General features: G+C 38.0%; 1 protein-coding gene across 1 annotated transcript in view; it reads left to right on the top strand.

Moving 5' to 3' along the window:
• Window positions 1–22,491, top strand: part of RSPO2 (R-spondin 2) — a 150,850-nt gene that overhangs the window by 76,184 nt on the left and 52,175 nt on the right. The window contains exon 3 of the mRNA XM_032415796.1: window positions 1,580–1,768. Within this exon, the coding sequence (XP_032271687.1) occupies window positions 1,580–1,768 (189 nt within the window). The remainder of the gene's footprint in view (window positions 1–1,579; window positions 1,769–22,491) is intronic.

The raw sequence follows: 22,491 nt of genomic DNA, 5'->3' as shown, positions 1-22,491 counted from the left end.
GAGGAAACATGGCCCTGTGGACACCTTGATTTCAGACTTGAGTCCACAGAACCGAGAGAATGAATTGCTGGTGTGTAAGCTGGTGTGTAATTTGTTAAGGGAGCCCTAGGAAACAAAATAGACCTGCCAAAAATTCCTGTGTACCTCTTTCCAGTCAGTCCCAAACCCTCAAGGGCATTTAATGTTCTAATTTGTCACCATAGATTAGCTTCACGTGTCGTTGACATCAATATAAATAATTATACTGAGCATACTTTTTTTGGGGGGGGGTCTGGCTTCCTTTGTTTAATGTCTATAAGTTTCATTCCATTCTTGTTTAGGTATGTGCCAGTTTAATTCTTTTTATCATTAAAATATACCATAATTTATCCATTTTCCTGGTCATAGACATTTGGATCCTGTTACCTCCTATTCCTATTTTATACATTTACTACATCTGTGGTTGTCAGTGGTTTAGAAGTTATACGTTACTCTTTCTGTGGTTTCTACCAAGAGTTTTAGCAAGTACATAGGTCTTACTCATGCTATTTTTTGATTCTGTAGCAGCTAATAATCATGTATTAAAACTTTCTTTTTACATGCTTCTTACCTTTCCCACATTTTCATCTTTACTGTGTTTGGTGCTACAGTTATTTAAACCTGTTTTCTAGTTAAATACCTTCTATGCAATTTGTTCATAGAATTTTTTTTCAGTTTTAGAATTTTCATTTCTTTGTAATTGCACAGTCATTAGATGATACTGCTTCTTCCCTTGTGATTTCTAGTCCTTATCTCTTCAAGTATTCTGAAGATGATCATTTTTAAGACTCTTTCAGATTGTTCTGTTACTTCTGACTCTTTAGGTGTGAGATCTATCTCTCTCAGACTGGTGACTCTTCCTCATGGAGGCTTGCTTATCCCTGTGATTGGTTCATTTTGGTGTAAAGGTGGCTTTCCATGCAAGTTCCAGGTCTCAGGATTGTAGAACATTTCTTTAGGGTAGTTTCATGTTTTTTTCTTTGTGGGTTTTCGTGGATCAATGTTTTTATGTTAGCATCTTGATTTAGTGATTTGATACTACACTGATAATTTGAACTTGGATCTCATATGTGGATGTATTGCAGATTTGGGGTTTTTGTGTCTCATGGATTATATTTTCTCTCTACCACCCTTTCTTTCTCAGCCACCCTATGCCCCTAATCTGTGGTTGAAATCTTCATCTCTGGCAAATTGGGGTGGGGGCTTCTAGTATTTGTTGCATGTGCAAACAGCCCTCACAACTCCTCTCCATAAAGAGACCCAAGTGTCTGGTCTTCATAAGCATATTTCTTGGCCTAGATTCAAGACCCTGCCATGAGGTCTGCCTCTGTCTGGTCTAACTCTGTGAGCCATTCAGTTTCAGTTTGAACTCTGAGTTTCCTCTTTGTTTCTAAGTTTAATTGTGTATTAACCTTTTTTTTGGAGGGTGGGAATATTTTGTGTAGCATTTCTATGTGATTCAAGTAGGACAAGAGACCCTTCTCTTCTCACCATGTTTTATTGACCGGATGTCTTGATCGTACTCCTATTTGAACCTGTGTTTTGTGTTTTTCTTTTACAGCTAGTTATGTATCAAATCCCATTTGCAAGGGTTGTTTGTCTTGTTCAAAGGACAATGGGTGCAGCCGATGTCAACAGAAGTTGTTCTTCTTTCTTCGAAGAGAAGGCATGCGCCAGTATGGAGAGTGCCTGCATTCCTGTCCATCCGGGTACTATGGACACCGAGCCCCAGATATGAACAGATGTGCAAGTGAGCAGTTGACTTTTGTCTACTATTTACTGTTTATGCAACTTAGGGGAGCTAAGTTTAAAATTTTGAATGATAGAAAGTTTATTTTTAATATGCTACAGAAATAGTCTAAGCTTAAACTTGAGTGGGGTAGGATAAGAATATTTTTATCTTTTGTCTAGAAGTATATTGCACACACTTTTTTAAAAAGATTATTTAAGTATTTTTTTGCATAACCATCTCAAACACAAGCTTGTTAGAAGATCTTTGTAAAGCATACTTAGCACTCCCGGCCAAAAAAATCCCCGAGGAATTTAAATATCTTTATTTTGGGAACATTCTCTCTACTATAGTGTATATGGCCTCTTTTTCCTTTTTTATTTTTTTTTAAATCTGAGTTTATAATCCCTTGTTTAGTATAATCTAGAATTTAATACATTTAAGGTTCTGTAAAACACCATTACTGATAAAAGATGTAACTAAAATATTTAGTTTATCTTTGAGTATTCTGAGTTCTAAGTTTAACAACTACACAAAAGTTATTAAGGAATGGCATTCTGTACATAGGCATGCAGGAATGATTTTTATCTTTTAATCCAAAAATCACTTATAGAATGATTCTCAACTTTTAGGTAAACAGTAGAAATTGGAGTTTAAAAAAAAGTGAGATGCCACAGAAACATCCCTTTCTTTAAGGAGCTTAAATGTTAGGGCATAGAGGGGATAAGGAAGAAAATGACATGGAGTGAAATGACAAATGGGTAAGAAGTTTAACCGTAATTCAGTACACTAAGCTATGTCAGCAGGCAAGCAGTGTGTTATGGGAATAATTATCTCCCATTACTACTGTATACATAGTTATGAAATCAACCAAGGTCTTTAGATAAGAAAAACAACTTTAAATGAATGGAATCATCCAAGGACAATATTATTTTGGAAGGAGGCAGAACTAATAGATTCTAGAAAGAAGGAACCACACATGTCTGAAAATAATGTGCTTGGGAACAACAAGTCTCATCGAGGGTGCTATTTGACAAGGCAATTTAATCTATGTTGCTGAACATTTAGGATCTTCAGTCCCTGCCTCTGAAAGGTCCTTTGTGCCCACAAGTCACTGAGACAAGTAAAAATGTCCCCAAACAGTTTTGAACACCTCCTAGTGGAGAAGTACTATCCCTGGATGAGAACCATTGAGTCGTGTGTGCTTAGGAGGAGGTGTGGTTGAAACTGAGAACTGATAAAGGTCTTGAGTGCCTGGCTGAGGAGTCTGGATATTACCTGCAGGTTTTGAGCAGGGGAGGACTGAGGAGGTTGCTCTGCTCAGGATGATTGTAGCAGCAGTGGGGGAGATGGATTGGAGAAGGATAGAGCGTAGAGGAAGGCTCCTGTAACAACTGCGGGTTAGAAATCATGTTCTGATGAAAGGTTTGTGGGTAATGAATTCCAGAGCTTTTAAAAAAAAAATAGAATCAATGGGACTTAGTAACTAATTACAAAGAGTGAAAAGAGAGAATCAAATTTGATCCTAAGGTTTCAAGGTGGATAGTTTTGCCATTAACAGAGATAGAAATAGTTAGGCTCAGAGGAAATTCGAATCTACTTCTATTTCATGGAATTGTTTGGATTAATAATTACAGAGACAGAACTCCCAACATGTATCAACAGGCTGGCTAATTTTTGCAAATATGTAGCTTGTCTTTAAGTTGTGTGATTTGGAGACTATCTAGTAAATTGTCTCCCATAATTTTTTAACTTTCATGGAAGGATAGGTCTACCTTGAAATGGATTTCTATTCAGATTGCATTAGACCACCTGGTTGGGGGGGGTTGTGTTACGGGATCTGAGTCCGTGAATATTCGGTGCATTTTTCATTCCACACCTTCAGTGCACAAGGAAGAGGAGGTTAGAGTGTAGATGGCTCCAAGCAGTTACTCCAAGTTCTAAGCCTAGCATTATACATCCTGTGTATGGACAGTAGGCTGGCTATATCATGTGTTACTCAACTCTAGGACGTTGGCGAGTCAAAGAGGCAGCTATTCATAACTATGCAGGGACACTGGTGTAAACCAGGCCTGTCCCAGGCAAACTGGTATGGATAGCCACCTCAGCAATACCGCGTAGCATTTCAACAGGGTCATCTTTGGAGATACGTCCAGGCAAGGTTTCACAAACACATTTTTGGTTAAGTTACCCCTTTTCTCAGAAAGGAGAGCAGTGACTGTAAATCAGCCTTGAAGAGTGAATTTATGTGTGAGAACGGGTTTGCTCTGGTTATACTTATTTAAGTGAATGCAATCAATGTTGCAGTTTACTGACCTAGAGGAAATCATTACTTCTCTGGTACAAGTGGGAAGGGCTTATTAACGAGACTCTTGTGAATCAAAGTGAAAGTGGAAAATTATTTCTTAATTCTCAGTATGTGACTTTGGACGGCTGTGGTTCTTTCATAATAATTATTTGCTTTCCCCCCCATACTTTGCATATATTCCATTGTTGTTTGTATTCTATTCAGAAGAGAGGAGGCAGAGTTAAATTGGAAAATCTGTCAAAGACTTAGAAATTGAAATCCTACTCACTTTCTTAGGAGATTATTGCTCTATCCTAGAGAATAAAATTATACTTCAAGCAACAGTAGCTTTACAAAAATTCCTAGAAATGAAACTTGCTCATCTGTTTTCTCATCACTAGAGTAATATTTCAGTTGCAAAACAGCATCCTTCTTCTGAAGGAAGACTTGCCCTATGAAGTACTGGCTCGGGTGGGCTTCTTGGTGCAAACAGTGTGGAGCTTATAAAATCAGACGTGCCTGTGAAAACCAATTCACTAATCATTTGAAGCATATTATGAAAAATACATACACTAATGGACACTAAGAGCTGTCATAGTCTGATTCTGTTAGGTGAGATTTCTCATTTTTTTCTCATTTCCGTGAAAAAGCTTTATTCCTTTGTTATAATCGTTGTTATAAATATTCCTTGTAGAAAGCTTAGAAAGCACATAGACCTTAAAAGGCAAAAGCAAAAATAAAAAACCACTCAAAGATAACAAAAGTTAACATTTTGGCTGCTATTCTCAACCATTTGTTTCTATATGTGTTTATGTCTTTCTTCCCTCACAAATGTATCATTGTTCTGTTTCGTGACTTGTTTTAACTTACTGGATTATGAACATTTTGTTAATGTCATTAAATATAGCTGCATATATCATACTGAGTGGATATATCCTAATATATTTAATTACCTATTAAAACTTTAGTTTTTCACTAAGCAGTTATATGAAGAATATCCTCATATACTCTCTCTCACATACACATGTAGTTTTATACATTTGTCTGATTTATTTGCATAAGATAAACTTTAAACATAATACAGTTTTCCAGCTTTTTTGAGATAAGATTGACATGTAACCATATTACATATTTTATAGACTTTTGATTATATATTGTCAAATGGCCTTCTAGAAAACTTGTGCCAGGTCACATCTTAACTAATAGACCTTTTCCCTTGCATCTCACTAACAATGGGTGCTATTGACAGAAAGGACCAAAATGCATTTTTTGTTTAATGTGATTTTCTTGGATGGAATTTTATTTATTTTTCACATGAATATTTGCATTGTACGGTATTTACCAGAATCTCTGGCTTTTTTTTCCCCCCCTCTATTTGCACAACTGTCTCATTCTTAGTGATTTAAAAACAACTTTAAATGAAATATCACAAAAATTCTATGTTCAAGATGATAAATGGGGAGTTCAGTGAATTATCACAAAGTGGACACACATCTGCAATCACTATACAGGTCAAGAGGAATGTTTGCACCCCAAGAACCCTTATGGTGTCCCGTTCTGGTCACTCCCCTTTCTCCTCCTCCAACAAAACTACCATCTTGACTTGTAACCAAAACACACATAAAAGATTACTCATGATCACACTGTCCATACCAACTATAGATTGGAAATAACCCAAATGTCCAAACAATAGAACATTGAAGAAAGCATAATATATTAAAAAAAGGACATATATAAAAGTGGAAATGAACTACCACAACATACTGCAACATAGATAAATCTCACAATGTAATGTTGAATGAAGGAAGCCGTAAATTAGACATTTACATACATTGTGAAAAGAGTTAAAAATACTCTGTGGTACTAGAAGTCAGGATTGTAGTTCTTATATGCACTTATTGAACACCTACTGTGTGCTGGCTTTTGTCCTAGATACCTGGAGATACAATAATGAGTCATAATTAGTTTCTGCCCTTGAGTTGCTTATGCTATAGAGTAATGATTCCCTGCCAGGCGTGATTTCTCTCTCAGGGGAAATTTCGTAATGTTTGCAGACATTTTTGGTTATTACAGCTAGAGGGGTGCTACCAGTATCTAGTTGACAGAGGCTATAGATACTGCTAAACGTTCTGCAAGGCACAGGACAGCCCCCTGCAACAAAGAACTCTCTGGCCCAAAATGGCAGTAGTGTTGGGGTTGAGGAACCCTGCTCTAGTGAGACAGACAAGTAATTTACTCAGTGGAGTGTGTGATAAAGGGTGTTAATTCACTTCTCTTCTGTGCCAGTTCCTCTGTTACATACACATTTTCTCAGTTTTCAAAGAAGCGTGCAAAATGGGTTGTGGGATTTTTATTTTATGAAGTTACCTAAACTGGGTAAAATACACTTTCTAAAGGTTGGGTGGATTTCAGCAATGAGGGAGATGACGCTTAGGAAGACCATGGGCGTTTTCAGAATTATTAGGATTTAGCATTATAGGTAGGGGGAAAAAAAGCCACATGCGAAGGTGTGGGGAGACAAACAGTCATCCGTTGTTAAGTAAAATGCCGGTGGTGAGTCCTGTTGCACAGCATAACCAGAAATGATGCTGGTCAGGGCGGCGGCCCCTGGAGCAGACCTTACGTGCTAAATTTAGGCGGTTTAAACAGCTTCCTGAAGCCACAAGTAGTGGATTTCAAGTAAGAGAATGATAAGGTCAGGAACTACTTTTCTTTTGGCAGCAAGAAAGGGGAGTTTAAGAGAAGTCAGCAGTGAAGTTGGCAAGAGGGATCCAGGTTAAAAAAACAAAACAAAACAATGAAATGAGAATAGCTGTTTCCTCATCAGACCTTCCCTGGCTGGTCTGTCTAAAATATTAACTTTCCTTATCCCAATATTTCCTTTCTTCCTTCTTTATCCCTCCTTCCTTTTCCCTTTTGTCACTCCCTCCTTCCCTCCCTTCTTTTTTTTTTTTTAATTTTATTATGTAATATTAGTCACCCTACATTACATCATTAGTTTTTGATGTAGTGTTCCATGACTCCCTCCCTTCTTTTCTTAGCACTATGGGTAACTAACATACTGTATGTTTTGCTTATCTGTTTTATTAATCTCTCCCACTAGAATGTAAGCTCCAAGAGGAAAGGGATTTGGGCCTGTTGTCTTCAGGCTCATACTATGCAGAATAATGTGACAGTGGGGCTCAACAAATATTTGTTGAATGACTAAATGAAGATAGTCATAGTGGAAACAGGGAGATGGAGAGAGAGACTGAGGAACAATCAATAGGACTTGATAATTTGATGTTGACTAAAGATGAAGGGAGAAATTGAGATTACTCTTATGATTTTGGCTTGGGAGCTGGGCAGTGAAATTTATCCAGGTACAGAATATAGGAGGAATGGTGTATGTGCTGGCGAGAAAGGCCATTATGGTGGAGAATGGTTGATTTGGGACATGTTGAGCTCAAGGCGGTATGAGATGTCCTGGGGAAGGTACCCAATGAGCAGTTAGATTAAGCAGTTAGATCTCTCAAGGGAGGTCTAATCTCAGTCGTTAGCAGGAAGAAGAGCATATTAACTGAGGGGTGGGGAGTGCTGAGGATTAAAGCCTGAAGAATGTTGACATTTAACAGCAACCAAAGGACAGCCTGTGGAGGAGTCACCAGGAAAATAGAAAATCAGAGACTGATGTCCCAGAAGAAAGAAGTAAGAAGGCATGAGAAGTCGCAAGTGGTCTGTGTCAGAGCTGAACTGTTTAAACAATAGAACTGTTGACCTTAATAGTAGTAGTTCATTGTTCCTGTTGGAGCACTATCCTCATTGCTGTGGTTTGAGGGAGCATATGGAGTCTGAGGCAAGCAGCCACCGTGATTGTAGGTAGTCCTCTTCTTTTTCTTCATTGCTATACTGGTTGAAAAGTATCTAATGCTAGCAAGAAGGCTCTTGGATTAGGAGATGTGTGTGTGTGTGTATGTGTGTGTGTGAGAGAGTGAGTGAGAGAGAGAGAGAGAGAGAGAGAGAGATGGAAGGAGACTTGATTGGGAAAGAGTCAGATGAGGTGGAGAAAGAGAGGGACAATTGAGGAAACAAGATCACTGAAGAGACAGAAGAACACAGGACCCAAAACTTAAGTGGGAAAACTAGCCTTGAACAGAACGCTTGTTGAATCAGCAACCTATAAAGTATCATCTAGCTCCCATCAGTCAAGGTTTCATTTTATTCATCTATCAGGAGGAGGGTCAGAAATATGCTGAAGTGACAGAAAAAGAACCAGTTCATTTTTTATGTATAAGGAAATAATCCATCCTCTGGCAACAAAATGATTCTGCCTCGTTTTGGCATTTTATAAAAATGTGTTTTAGGCTAAGAGAATGTTGACATGTTTTTGAAATGACATAAATTCAAAAACTAGTAATTTTGAACATCTAAGAAAACTGATAGTTAAATAAAACCATCCCTTAATTTGTGAACTCCAAGACCAGTGTTTATGTGTTTTTAAAGAATTACTTACTACATGTCAAATTTGAGTGCTTTTAGAAACACCTGCCATTTCCGAATCATGAAATTTAATGATGCATTTGGAAAAAGGTCTAGGTATTTAAAATTAACAGAAATGTTTAAAATGTTTTTAATCAAATCTGAACAATTGTGAACTATGAGAGGGAGGTATATAATTACTCTGAGAACCGTAAAGTCTATATGATGTGTGCTTAAAGATCTGTAAGGATGCAGACCTCTAACAAATATGTTGCTATGATATCAGTATTTGTGGAATTATATGAGAAGTAAAAGAAAATAAAAAATTAAGAATATATTTAGAAGATGCTTATGGATGGACTGAAAACCCAGTTGGGTTGCATGTGAAACTCCTATAGAATCAGACAATGGTATTTTATAATCACTATTACCCAAAGTGCTGCTAAAGCACAAGAGACAAATGGAGTTAGGTATATTACAGAATCATAAAAAGAGTCAGAGAAGGGCCATGTTAGCCATTGGGTGAGAACAGTAATTGAAAGATTATGGAAATTGTGTAACTTAACATTTTCTCCTGCCTTCACCATCTAGCCTGGGTGGCTAGACAGTGAAGAGTTAGGGGGCATTTGGTGTTCAACACCTGTGAAAACACTGGGTGCTATCCCCTCCCTCCCCACCCATGCCCCGAGTCTCTGATTTGGTAGATCTGAGATGGTGCCCAAGAACTTAACATTTTCAGCAAGTGCCCAGGTGACACCAGGCTGGCTGGGTCAGGAACTCCACTTTGAGAATTGCTACAGTGTAATAATTATGTTTCTCCACCTGTCACTGATGATGGAATAGGACACTTTATATTTAGTAAAAGACAAGTCTTAGTACCACCTAAGCATATGAGGATATCTTGAGGAAATATGTGCCCTTCCCTACATCCATTTATCATCAGTATAACCAGTAATCCTAGCTCTGTCTGTGTGCTCTACTGAGCTGATGACAATAGGGTAGAATACACTGGCTTTCAGCCAGGCTTCCAATAATCCTGAATCCCCCCTCGTCTAGCTCCCATCTCTGCCTTCCCCACTTTCTCCTGACTTGCTCTTCCTCCTTCTCTGAGATTGCCATTACTGTACGTATTCTGGCACATTGAGTATTCTAATTTATAATTGTGTCTGGTATCTTAGAGTCTAATTCTCTTGTTTTGACTTTGGTGATAGATTCTGACTGAAATATGGCTTCCACATGTATTGAAGCTTTGAAAACCATTATTTGGGGCCATGTTTTGACAGGAAGAGCAGGGGAGTGTTTATGGGCAGGAGAAGAGGATCATGGTGACTACTCAGACTGAGAGGATCCTTCCGATGGCTCTCTCCAAGCTGGCTCCTGGGCTAGATACCAGTTAGGTGTCCTGACTTCCTCTTTGACGAGGGATGAAGCTCATATTCTCTGGGTACCAATGTCCTCATCTGTAAAAAGTAAGGGAGGCTGTGAGGTCGTTGCTGTCATATTCTGTGATTCTGCAACTGCCTCCAAAAAACGACTGCTTTTTGCTAGTCCAGACCAGCTCCTCTCCTCAAATTCCTGGGGGGAATGGCTATTCTAATGCTCTCTCAACAACCCTGTGATGTAGGTAAACGTTTACATTTTATCATTGAAAAGACAAGCTCAGAGAGCCTCAGAAACCTATCCAAGGACACACATATGAAGCAGAGCTAAGAATGAGATCTAGGATTCTCTCTGATTCTAACACCTGTGTTTCTCGTTTTGTTTTAACCCATTTTTATTGATTTAATTGACATATAGCACTGTGTATGTTTAAGGTATACAGCATAATTTTACTTATACATTTTATGAAACAGTTGCCACAATGTTTAGTTACATCCATCATCTCATTTAAATACAAAGAATAAAGTAAAGAAATGAGATGTGATGAGATCTTCCGTATTAATTATAGTCATCATGTTGTACCTTACATCCTTAGTACTTACTTACCTTAGGACTGGAGGCTTGTACCTTTTGACCACCTTCATTCAATTCCCCCTCACCTTACCTTCAGCCTCTGGTAAACACAAATCTGATCTTTTTTTTTTCCCCCTGAGTTTTTTTTCTTTTCTCTTTCTTTAGATTCCACATATAAGTGAGATTATGTGATATTTGCCTTTCCCTGTCTGATTTATTTCACTTAGCTATGTTTCTTTAACCATACCATGCTGCTTCTCTTGGAGAAAATAAAATCACAAAACACATTATTTGTTAGGCTTCAGAATCTCTTTTTTGAAGGTCCTCACTTTTAATTGGCACCCTTTGAAAGACATTCTCTTAAGCTGGTTTCTTTCCCAAAGAGGGACTTTGCCCCACAGGCCACTCTGCAGAAAACACGCTGTCTTGGTTAACAGGTTACTTCCAGCTGCGGAAGGCTCATTGGCTAAAGTGGCTTTTACATTACAAAAGAGCTGCTACCAGCCAGTTAATAAACTGACCATAACTTAATAAGGTTAAGGAAGTATTCTTTAAAGGGACCATGAGGATGGCCCTACTGCCCCTTTATGAGAACTTAATTGAGATGTCATCACCTGGTGAGTCTCTTGATCCTTGTGCTTGCTTCTCAAGAATTCCATCCTTGCAAGAGAGCTGGCTGTTTTGATGCACCTGTGACTGGGTTAGAACAAAGCATTTATTAATTGATTTTAGTTTCAGGGGATTGTATCCAGGCTTGGCCTCAACAGAGCCACAGTTTAATTGCCTGAGGCCAGCCAGTCAAGGGCTGGGCGTCTAAAAGGTGCTTAATACAGATGAACTGGATGATTGATACCAATCCTAGGTAGCTCAGGGTCTCTCAGAGTAGGAGGGTGGGCTCAGTAATATTAACTGCTCTTCCGTGAAAGACCCCTTGTACTTATTACTAATAATACACACTTACTTAGCACTTTCTTTTTGGCTAAATCTTTTCAACAGCTTATTCATTCGATTCCTGACTATTTGAGGCGAGGAAATGGAGGCCTAGAGAAGTTAGTAGCTCATTCAAAGTCACCAACAGATACAGAGCAGAGTTGATACTAGAATGCATGTCTGGTGACGACCCATGTTCTTTGTTACTGGACTACATGTTTCTTGAAGTGCTTTTCAGTTTGTTTTAAAGAGGGATTGCTTTATAAATTTAAGGAACATACAAGCTAAATATTGAAGCTACTTTTTAAAAAATTTTTAAAATTTTATTATGTTAATCACCATACATTACATCATTAGTTTTTGACGTAATATTCCATGATTCATTGTTTGCCTATAACACCCAGTGCTCCATTCAGTACGTGCCCTCTTTAATACCCATCACCAGGCTAACCCATCCCCCCACCCCTCTTCCCTCTAGAACCCGCAGTTTGTTTCTCAGAGTCCATAGTCTCTCATGGTTCGTCTCCCCCTCCGATTTCCCCCCCTTCATTTTACCCTTCCTGCTATCTTCTTTTTTTAACATGTAGTGTATTATTTGTTTCAGAGGTACAGGTCTGTGATTCAACAGTCTTACACAATTCACAGCGCTCACCATAGCACATACCCTCCCCAATGTCTATCACCCAGCCACCCCATCCCTCCCACCCCCCACCACTCCAGCAACCCTCAGTTTGTTTCTCAGAGTCCATAGTCTCTCATGGTTCGTCTCCCCTCCGATTCCCCCACTTCATTTTTCCCTCCCTGCTATCGTCTTTTTTAACATATAATGTATTATTTGTTTCAGAGGTACAGGTCTGTGTAAGACTGTTGAATCACAGACCTGAAGCTACTTTTATATTTAATGAAGACATTCCTATTAACTAGTTTTAGCATTTAAAATCATGTAAAGGTAAACTAATTTCTTGCTGAGATGTGAAATATGATTAGAAAGGTGGTGGTACGGTGCAGCAACCAGGGAGGCTGTTCATCATGGGACAGCTCTTTTCACCATCTTTATCATTCTTTTAGTATAATGATGAGGATAGATGATGATGAAGATAACTGGGTGATACTTTTCTATGTAATTAGGTGTATTGTGAAATATCTCCTGTCTCATCATTTTGTAGGTCAAGTTCAGGTAAAGAGAAGTAGCAGCTTAATGTGTTATGACAAAGAAAACAAGTAATAACAGCATATTTCAAGTAGTGCTTAAAAGAGAGGATGTTTTATTCAATTAATACTTTCACTGATCATCCAGAACGAGTGTATATGTGTGTGTGTGTGTGTATGTATGTGTTCACAACCCTACAAGGCTTCTATCAGGCATGTAGAAGTTCCCTTAATTAAAAAAAGGTAATTATTACATAGATCTGGAAGAGACCTAATTGATTCTGTGTCTCTCTCTCTCTCTCTCTCTCTCTCTCTCTGCCTCATCCCCCTCAACCCCACCAAAAAATGTGCATGTTGAGGTTTCTAAATAAGTACTTCCCCAAAGTCACACAATTAGCCAGGAACAGTGTGACCCCAGTGACTGAGATACACCAGTGGAATATTCTTTTTTTACATTGTTCCTTCAAAAATAAACCATGTAATATAGATGAAACTATTGTGCACAATTACAAACCTGAGTCTAGAAAAATTTCAAAGTCTTTGTTCTTTTTTTCTGTTTTCTGAAATGGTCAGTGTGGTTAGTGCTTTAAACTCCATTAAGGATTTCAAGACATTAGATTTTACCTTCTAAAGAGAGAGACCAAGTTGTGGTTACATCACATCTTTGAAAGAACACTGGATTAGAAGGAACTTAGCTCTGATTTGAGCTCCAACAGTTACTAGCTTTGCAAGCTTACACAAATTACATAGCACAGTCTTGGGTAATAACTTCTAGTTCTAATAACTGTCATGAATCTATAAAAGAAATCTCAGTAATATCTACTATTGGCAGTTACCATTTTAATATTGATCTCTTTATGATTTTATATGTATTTTACGTCTAGTTTCTGCAAAGTACAGTCTTCCTCCAGTGCTCCTCTCTACTTGGTTTACAGTTAAGGAGTACATGTGCTTTTTGTTTCTTAAAGATAAAAAAGAAAGACATAAGAGCTTCAATGTAGTATATAAAGGTTGTTGCCTAATTTGGAAATGGAGCTCTTTATAATGTATTTTTATACCAAAATCATGCTATTGCATTAAAATATACAGGGTGGACTCTGTTTCAGTGTTTATTCTAAGCTGATAGAAATTTAGTAGATTTGTTAGTCATTCCACAGTTAACACCTGTCATCCTCTGTTATGTCAAGCCCTTTTGCTAGGCCTTGTGATACAGAATAGAAGAAGCGTTCCGTTTTCTTCATGGGGTCCCCATTTGATGGGAGGATTATGACAAACATATAACAACCACAAGAGAAGAAATGTAGTCTCGGGTATCTGGATGCTGGGAGGACCTGGGGAGTTTAGAGGAAACTTCGCCCTGGCCAGGGTACAGGTACCCATGGTGATGAGGCTAGGGAAGTAGGAGGATAGGTCTAGCCAGAAGGATCTTGGGCTCTAAAATCAAGGGTTTAAACTGATCCTGGAAGTAAAGGGAAGCTGCCAAGGATTTTAAAGCAGGGAAATGACATGACCAACTTGGCCTTTGAAAGAAGACAGTGGTCCTCCTGTGGCCATAGCAGAGCCATCTTAGTTCCGATCGTTGTGACCTGTCGCCCCAGTGTGGCTAAGCCATCAAGGGTTTAAGAAGTGGCCACATCGGAGACGCCACCAAGAGCTCCGGTAATGGTTGTTCCCTGCACACCGGGGATGTTTCATACGCTGCTCCGTGGCAGCAAAGCCCTTAGCGCTTTGTTGAAAGCAACCCTGCATTAGTTGTATTACATAACCCTCTAGAGAAAACTACTGGGCCACACTTCCTCTCTCCTTATTCTAGAAGCTAGATTATATCAAATAGATATCCTGAGAGCTAGAATAACTATTTTCTTCTCTGTGGCACTCATGGCTTTGTAATTTTCAATACTCATCAATGAAGATTTTTTTTTTTAATTTTTAATTAGGATCCTAATGGCTGGAAAGTAAAAAGCCTGCTCTGCTATTTAATAAAGGAAGTCTTATTTCTCAAGCTTACATTGAATTTTCTTGTGGGGTAGTTCTTTTGAATGAGCCTCTTATTTCAGTTTAGACCCAAGTTTGACAGTATCATTCTGTTTGAAAGGCAGATGCAACCTTGTGGTCGGTTTTCCTTTGTGCAAATAAGGCTTCTGTTTTGCACTTTAGTTTTTAAAGTGCATTCACATTCATCCTTTCATTGGCTCCTGGTAATCCTAGGACTGAAGCGGTGTTATCCCCATTTACAGAGCAGGTAACAAGTTCTGAGAAGTCCACTGACAAGCCTGAGGGTTTGCTGCTCCTACATAGCATGGATGAAACGGTCTACTTTTATCACCAAACTGGGTAAGCAGAGATAGCAAAGCTACCTTCACAAACAGTTGGCAGGTATATCAGACCATAGGGTGAGGCAGAAATGTTACGCAGGTTTTAGCCAAAAAGTATTGTTTGGTAAAATTATTCTCTCTCCTTTCTCTCCAACCATCCCTTCACTGATAAGTCAATGCCATATGTAATCAAGAAACTAAAAGCTTATTAAAACAGCAAGGAATTTTGACCTATTGACAAAAATGTCCTCTTTCTTGATTTATCAGTATTAGTATGAGAAACATGGAACTAAAAATGTTCCCACATTGCGATAACTCAATTCCAGCATCCTCTTACTCCTTTGGTATTTGTCTTATGAACACAGCCAGATGATGTACATAAGACATCACTATGCCTCCCTAAGCTTAAAAGCTAATATTTGGGGTTTTAAAAATGAAACCTATTTCTTTTTTCCTTTTCCCTTCAATATGCCCCATGGCTTTCAATCATTCTGTAGCCTAGGGGTCAGCAAACTATGACCCACAGGCAAAATCTGGCTTGCCACCATTTTTGTGGGGCCCTTGTAAGAATAGCTGTTAGATTCTTAAGTATTTGGGGAAAATATCAAAAGAGGACTACACATTTTTGTGTGGTACACAAAAATGATACTTTAAAGTTTTATTGGAAAGCAGCCACACTTAATCATCTACATATTGTCTACGGCTGGTTTTGCTCTACCGCAGAGTTGAGTAGTTTAGACCGAGAATGCATGGCCCACCAAACCTGAAATATTTATTACCTGGCCCTTTAGAGGAAAAGTCTGCCGATTTTGGAGTGTGAAGGGATTGAGAGATTGTTCTTGTTTTCCTTGCATGATGGTTGAGTGGCAAGCAAGACCTGTATTAGCTTCCATATACTCTCCTGTTTCGTTGGGTGGAGAGAGATGCATTTTCCAACATTCGGAGAAATTCAACTAAGTCTCAAGTCTGAAGTTTATGAAAGTACTCTGGTTCTACCTTAATATGAAAGGTTGACAAGTTACCAAAAAAAGGAGAAGCACAAAGAGTAACCAAGATGAGAGATCTGCTACTTGGTAGGAAAATAAAAGCTGATAAGAGACATTAATTTGCTTTACGATTTTTAAAAACTTTATCACATTCCTTCCCTATTTTATTTTGAGGTAATTGTCCTCCCTTCTGATCTGGTTTAGGTGGACAAAGTCCATTTAAACCCCCTGGTTTTGTATTCAAGGAAACTGTGTCCAAGTTTTAAGTTATTTTGAGAATGACTTCAAATATGCATCACTTGAATACACAAGAAATGGAGCCAACATTTTTATAGTTCCTCATTGTTTGACCACATGATTTTACACAAACCTCAGTGTTTCTTCAGATTTTTTTGTGTGGGTGGGCAAGATATAGTTGTTTTTGTTTGTTTGTTTTGGTTTTTTTTTTGGGCAAGATAAAATTCTTAAACATTCAAATATTACAGTGCATCGACCAACATATTTCACAAATTTGAGTTTTAGGTATTTTTTTTAAATGAACTGTTGTAAGCACTGTAAAATGAGTCAGGAGAAAAAAAGTTACTTTTGATAGTATATGTATCCTCCAAAGTTGAAATAAAGGACGCTTTGGCATATAAGATAGAACTCTTATCGCTACCTGAAAAACAATATATAAATTTCTGACTGGATTCCATTTCCTAGCTAAATTGCAACTTGATTAAAATTCCAACCAAGTCCAGAATTTTACTACCCTTGTAGTAATTTACTACCCTAATGGCTATGATAGACCACCTTTAGCACACATCAAAAATTGGACATCTTCATTGTACTTAAAAAAGGATGCTGCACTTTTCAAGCAATATCTGTTGAATATTTTGTGATACAAGGTATAACAATATTTTGGATGGGCTTATTTACCTTTAGGGAGTGATGCAATTTTTATGTGGTACTTTTCACCTGTTCTTTTTGTTCTCATCTTAAATTTGGTACTCCAAACAATCATCTGATATGGTTAGGTCTAGTATTTTCCCCTCCTATCTGTTGGTGAAGGGAGTAGGGCACAGAGAGGATGTAATTTTCCCTACCAAGGTCAAAATTGCATTTAGATCTCTGTTTTCCTAAGTTCTGGTTCCTAATGTTTGAAGTAGATGACTTTCTATGTAGGTAACCAATGAATGATTATATTCCATTTCTTTAGCTGCATGACCTAAACAAGGGTAAAGCCATTATATTGACTACAGGTATTTGACTACAGGTATTGGTGTTTGGATAATGTCTTTCATTTGAGTAGTGCACATACATAAAGATTTATTAAAATGATTATATATACATATGTACCCACATATCCACTACATGTGGAGTATCCTTGTATCTTGTTTGTGCTTCCTTTCATCCACCATCTTGGACTGTCCTAGTTGGTAAATTTTTACTCATGATAGCTCACATTCTTTGATCACTAATTACACAGTAGATATTGTGTTGAAATCTTCACCTTTGTCAAACCTGCTGAATTCTCTTAACCCTGAGATATTACCTCTTTTTATAGATAATGATACTGAGGCAGAGAGTTTTGCTGTCTCACCCACAGTCATATGATAGTAAATGAGCCAAAATCCTAACCTCAGATCTGCTAACCACTGTGTTATTTGGAAGGCCACTATATTCTCAACATAGTTCTTATTTCCTGCCTTTGGCTCCTGTTCCAAGTCTCCTATTCTGCACTTGATGCAGCTGAATTTCACCCTATGCTAATTCTCCTAACTTAGTAAGGGCAATCTTGACTTAACCCCATTCCAACGGGTTTTACACAGATTTCTATGCTGGATCTTTTTAGCTTAGTAGAGCTGGTTTTCTATGTCATCACACAAATAGTTCAGTTGTAAGTATGAAACATTGAGTCCTGAAACCTCTGAATCTGTCTTTTATTTTATTTTTTTTTTAGGTTGAAACATAAGCTTCTAATGAGCTGTGTGTAACTTAGACCATACTACAAAAAATGTAATTTTAAATTTTAGGTCTTAGTTTTCAACAGTCCCTAGCCTAATGGGATTGTTGCAATAGTACATATTAGAAATGCATGATTTTGGTAACATAAAGCTTAAAAACTTTAGTTAGGGATACATAAGCCATTGCAAGTTTTGAGAAGCAATGTTAAACAGCAGTATTTGAAGTTGTTAGAGAAGCCTAAAAATATTTAAACAATTAAAAGTACTCTCGTATTAAGTTACACAGTTTAGTACTTCCCATGTGAAAAATTGCTAACAGTCTAATTTTGAATGTCTTTTGGAACAACCTGTCCCATGAATTTCTGTTAAAATTTTAGCATACACTGAGTGGAGAACTCTAGGGTTTTCAGGGGTCTGGCTTGATGCTCTTTGATACTTACAACTCCAGTCTGAAGACTAAATACCCCTAGTGGGGGTCAGCATCTGTTACATTCTGAATGGAAATGCTGAATGGAGATGCCCAATAAAGCGCAGTTGGACAGTAAGCAGTCAGATTTTTGTGGTGTGCTCAGGCAGACTGTACCCACCCAACAGCCCTGATTATGAAGAAATAATAGAAAAGGATGCATCTGTATGGGTCTGAGGTCTTCTGTACTTCACCGATTGCTTCCCCTTCTCTAATATTTAATTGCTGTATATAGAATTACATTTTCACAGTTGAGTTTAACAAAGGCTGGTTTTTCTCTGCCTTTAATTTAAGGTTTTAATTCTTCTGCTGTTTATATGATTGGCTATTCTGAGCTATTCAGTTAACGGATGGTTCTTGTCACCTAGACTTTGGTGGGAAGATAAACAAAACTCACTCTGTTGGTGTGCCAAAGCCCTGAGAGGGCTGGAACACCAAAGGAAGACAGGGTAACTGGGGATCTTTGGCTTCTTGGTTTTTCATCTCTTCCACCCAGTTTGTCAGTTGTATTGATTGATTGTAACTCCCTTTCCCATGACCGTTACATCTTAGTGTTGAGCCTCTTGGTGGTTTTCCTTATCCCCACTCTCTTCCTTCTTTCAGGAAACCTAATTTCCTGAAAGTATGCACTCCCCCGCTCACTCTGTATATATGAAAGAGTAATCGCATTACTGTCTCATTGCCTGCCTGTGTACCATTGCTTTTAGTAGACCAGGATCCTGAAGTACGGGAACCTTGCTTTCTCATCTATGCCTCTTAGCTCCCCCGCATGATGCTTGGCCTCCTGGCAATTCTATCTGTTGAAATCAGGGAACAAACCAGGTACCATCTTGGTCATGTTGCTTTCATGGTCAAGAATCTATGAAGACCTCTCACTGCTAGTCAGACCAAGCCTTAAGCTTGAAACTAACTTCATTTTTATTAATTATTACTTAAATACTTGAACTCATACAAAGTACAAGTAATTTATAATTTAACTTCCTTGTTTGAAATGAAGTAAAATAAGAAGTGAAATTCTCCACCTACAGCAATCTACACCTAAGTAACCATCCCCTGATTCTAATATCCAGCTCATTCAAGCCACTCTTCATGGGTCCATCACGTGCCATGTGAATTTTCTCTGTTGTGTGATTATGAATGGAGTCACCCTGGCCACAGCTCTACTCTTCCCGTTGTCTCTCTAAAACCTGCTCAGCTGAGGTTCCAACTTCCATGACCTATATTACCTACCACACTTCAATACTTATGTTCTCTATTATAATTGCTTTCAGGTGTTGGACTATTTATTCTTCCAATAAGATTTGCACTCCTTTCCAGCTACCATGGCTTTTCTTTCTATATTAAAGATATTTAGAGGGCATGCGCAAGCGATCTCATACTAAGCATTCAAATGAGTTTTTAAATATAAAGGAATTGAGTTTTTAAATGGCACTTACGTTAGTTCACTTGGCAAGCATGAAAACTCCACCATGTGTCCGGCACTGTGTTAGAAACAGAATTTACAGACCGAAAGAAAAAAAAAAAAAAATGATGGCAGAACAGAAATGGGTCTGTCTTTTCCATCTCTCATGTACACAGCACATGCCTTTAACATCTACTGTGCTATGTTGCAGTATTTTGTGAGTGCCTCGTGGCCCCCTCCCTTTGGCTTTTACACCTCCAGGACAGGGAGTGGGTATTATAATTTTTTTGTTCTCGGTCTGGTACAATACCTGGCAAGTGCTCCATTTTTGGAGAATGCTTGGAATGAACTGTTGAACTGAACTAAGTATAATTTGAAAAACGTTATAATGGAGCCTGTATGGATACGACGGAAGGACAGGAGAAGCTTACCTACCCTACTTTGTTTCTTGGCCAGGGTAAGCTCCCCTCACCAAATGACAGCCCCATCAGATTGCGTTTGGACACAGTCTCACTTGAACAGTAATTTTACTTAAACCAATATTGGCAGTGCTCGCTTGGATTACATTTTTGAGGAGACACTGTAATTTAGAAGCATGTAAGTTGGCTAAACTACGGTCTTATTTCTGAACAAGGCCTTAAAGTACAGATTTTTATAGAGACCCATGTTTAGCAAACTTTGGTATTCCTGTTTTCTTAAGCCATATAGAGTTTTCTAAAGTTCGCCAGTCTGTTGAATGATCCTATTGGTGTTTTAAAACTCATTTATTGATAAAATTAACATAAAGGTTTTCCCAGACCGTTAATACAATGGCTATTTCTGGGAAGCAGGCCTGATGTACCATTCAGGTAAATAAGAGGGTATCTGTATCTTATGCACCTGTTTTGAATTTTTATTTATAATGAGAATGTTTCACTTTTCTAAAAAGGAATTAATAAGGTTGATGTGAATCCCACTTGTTTAAGGATGACCAGTTGAAGAAATTTCTGGGAGCGTGGATACAGGCTGGAGGGGAAAGCCTAGAACTATGAGGCTCCACAATGGTTTTCTCCAAAGCAGAAGAGTTAGTTCTAGGAGAAGTAGCTGAACAGGACAGGGAGTTGTGGATGGGGCTGGAGATGGTGAGAAGAGGTTTCTAGGAAGCATGTCAAGGAGCAGATTGTCAGGGTAGGTGGTTTATGCTGTTGCTTTAAAAAGCTTTCAGTTCAAAGGTGTTGGTGATTAGATGAGTTGTGTCCGTTTAGGCTGCTGAGTGTTGTGGGCCACCTGCACTGGTTTTTATGTTGTGGTGGAGTCACTGAGACCAGGAAGGTCAGCGGAGCTTTGGATGATGTTATGACTTGGTGCCAGTCAAAGTTTTTGTTTAAATGCTTTGTTGAATAAAGAAATATTTAGGGATTTTTTCCCCTAATGACTTGAATGAAGGAAAAGCACCCTTGAACATATGGAAACAAAGAATACTGGACAAGAGATGGTCAAACAGTTGTGTATTTTGAAGGCTATGGTAGATTCAACATTATAAGGGGTATAATTTCATGCACATAATTTTTCAGAATTTCCAATTCTGAAAAAAATGGGGATGGAGTACTATTCCTTGATTCATTCTTACCATTTGGAATCAAAAGAATTTATTTCGGAACATTATAGCGTTATTTTCTGTAAATTTAAGCAAGTCACAGTGTTCATTGAAATAACTTCTGTTTTAATACATAAATGCATTACAATTACAAAAGATTCATATGATTCAGAAATAGATAATTTTTAACCTATTTCAAAATTCCACCACCCCGTTCCCAAATTAACTTCTCTAAGCTCCTTCACGAGTGCACGCACGGTTTTCTCGTACCATACTCTATATCCTGCCACTTGCCTTTTTCACTTAATGATGGATCTTAGAGCTTATTCTCAGTCATTGCTCATAATTCACCTCATGCTTTCTCCTGGCTGAAGTAGTCTACAATTTGAATGCGTCAGATATTTATTATACTTAAATTTGAGGACAAATAATTGAGCTTTCTTTTAGCAGGATTTATGCCTGAAGAAGTCCTAAGGGACTTGACAGAGAATGATAGGTATTTCAGAAATTCACGTTCTATGAACTGGTATCAGGGCTATGGAATGAAATGAGGAAAGGGTGCTGCAGGTAGCAGTCAAGATTAGCAGAGGACCTTGTAACATTATTTCCAAATGCTTATTGCTATAACTTTTAGGCCAAAGAGCTTACTGGTGTAACTCGTGTTTTAAAGAAAACTCAGACTTTGTAGATAACAGCTGATCTATGAAGTGTACAGTCCTCTTTTCTTAATATAAATGCTTTGTTCTGTTCACCCCTTAGTTTTATCTTTGGAATGTTTATCATTTCTTGGAAAATAATTCAGCTAGTAGGAAGGGCTGCTTGCTTTTCTAAAAAGGCAAGAAAACCAACAATTTGTGGACATGATGGTCATGTGTTTTGACCATGATAAGAAGCTATTGGCCAGCTATAGACCACTACTTCATTATAATATTTAAGATTACAAATGCACATTTTATGGGGTGATAAACTGTTCTTTACCCACCATCCTCCCCAAAAGAACAGTAGTGTAATTTGACTATGGACTTTCACCCATACATAGTTGGTTTTCCAATTGTAAGTTTGGTAACATTTCATAGATTGAGTTAGCTGCTTCATGGTGGCCATTCAATGCATGAAGACCTGTGAGACCCCAAATTGAAAGGTGAAGAGTTGCCATTTTCTTTTTATAGGTCCAGAACCTTGTCATTATTTAAAACGTAATCTATTTCAACAAAACTTTTTGACTTTATTTTCTCAATTTTCAAAATATTCAGTGATTTCATGTTTTGGTTCTATT

The sequence above is a fragment of the Phoca vitulina genome, unplaced genomic scaffold (genome assembly GCF_004348235.1).
Source record: "Phoca vitulina isolate PV1807 unplaced genomic scaffold, GSC_HSeal_1.0 scaffold18, whole genome shotgun sequence".
Taxonomy (NCBI): domain Eukaryota; kingdom Metazoa; phylum Chordata; class Mammalia; order Carnivora; family Phocidae; genus Phoca; species Phoca vitulina.
This window is presented reverse-complemented; position numbering and strand designations above follow the sequence as displayed.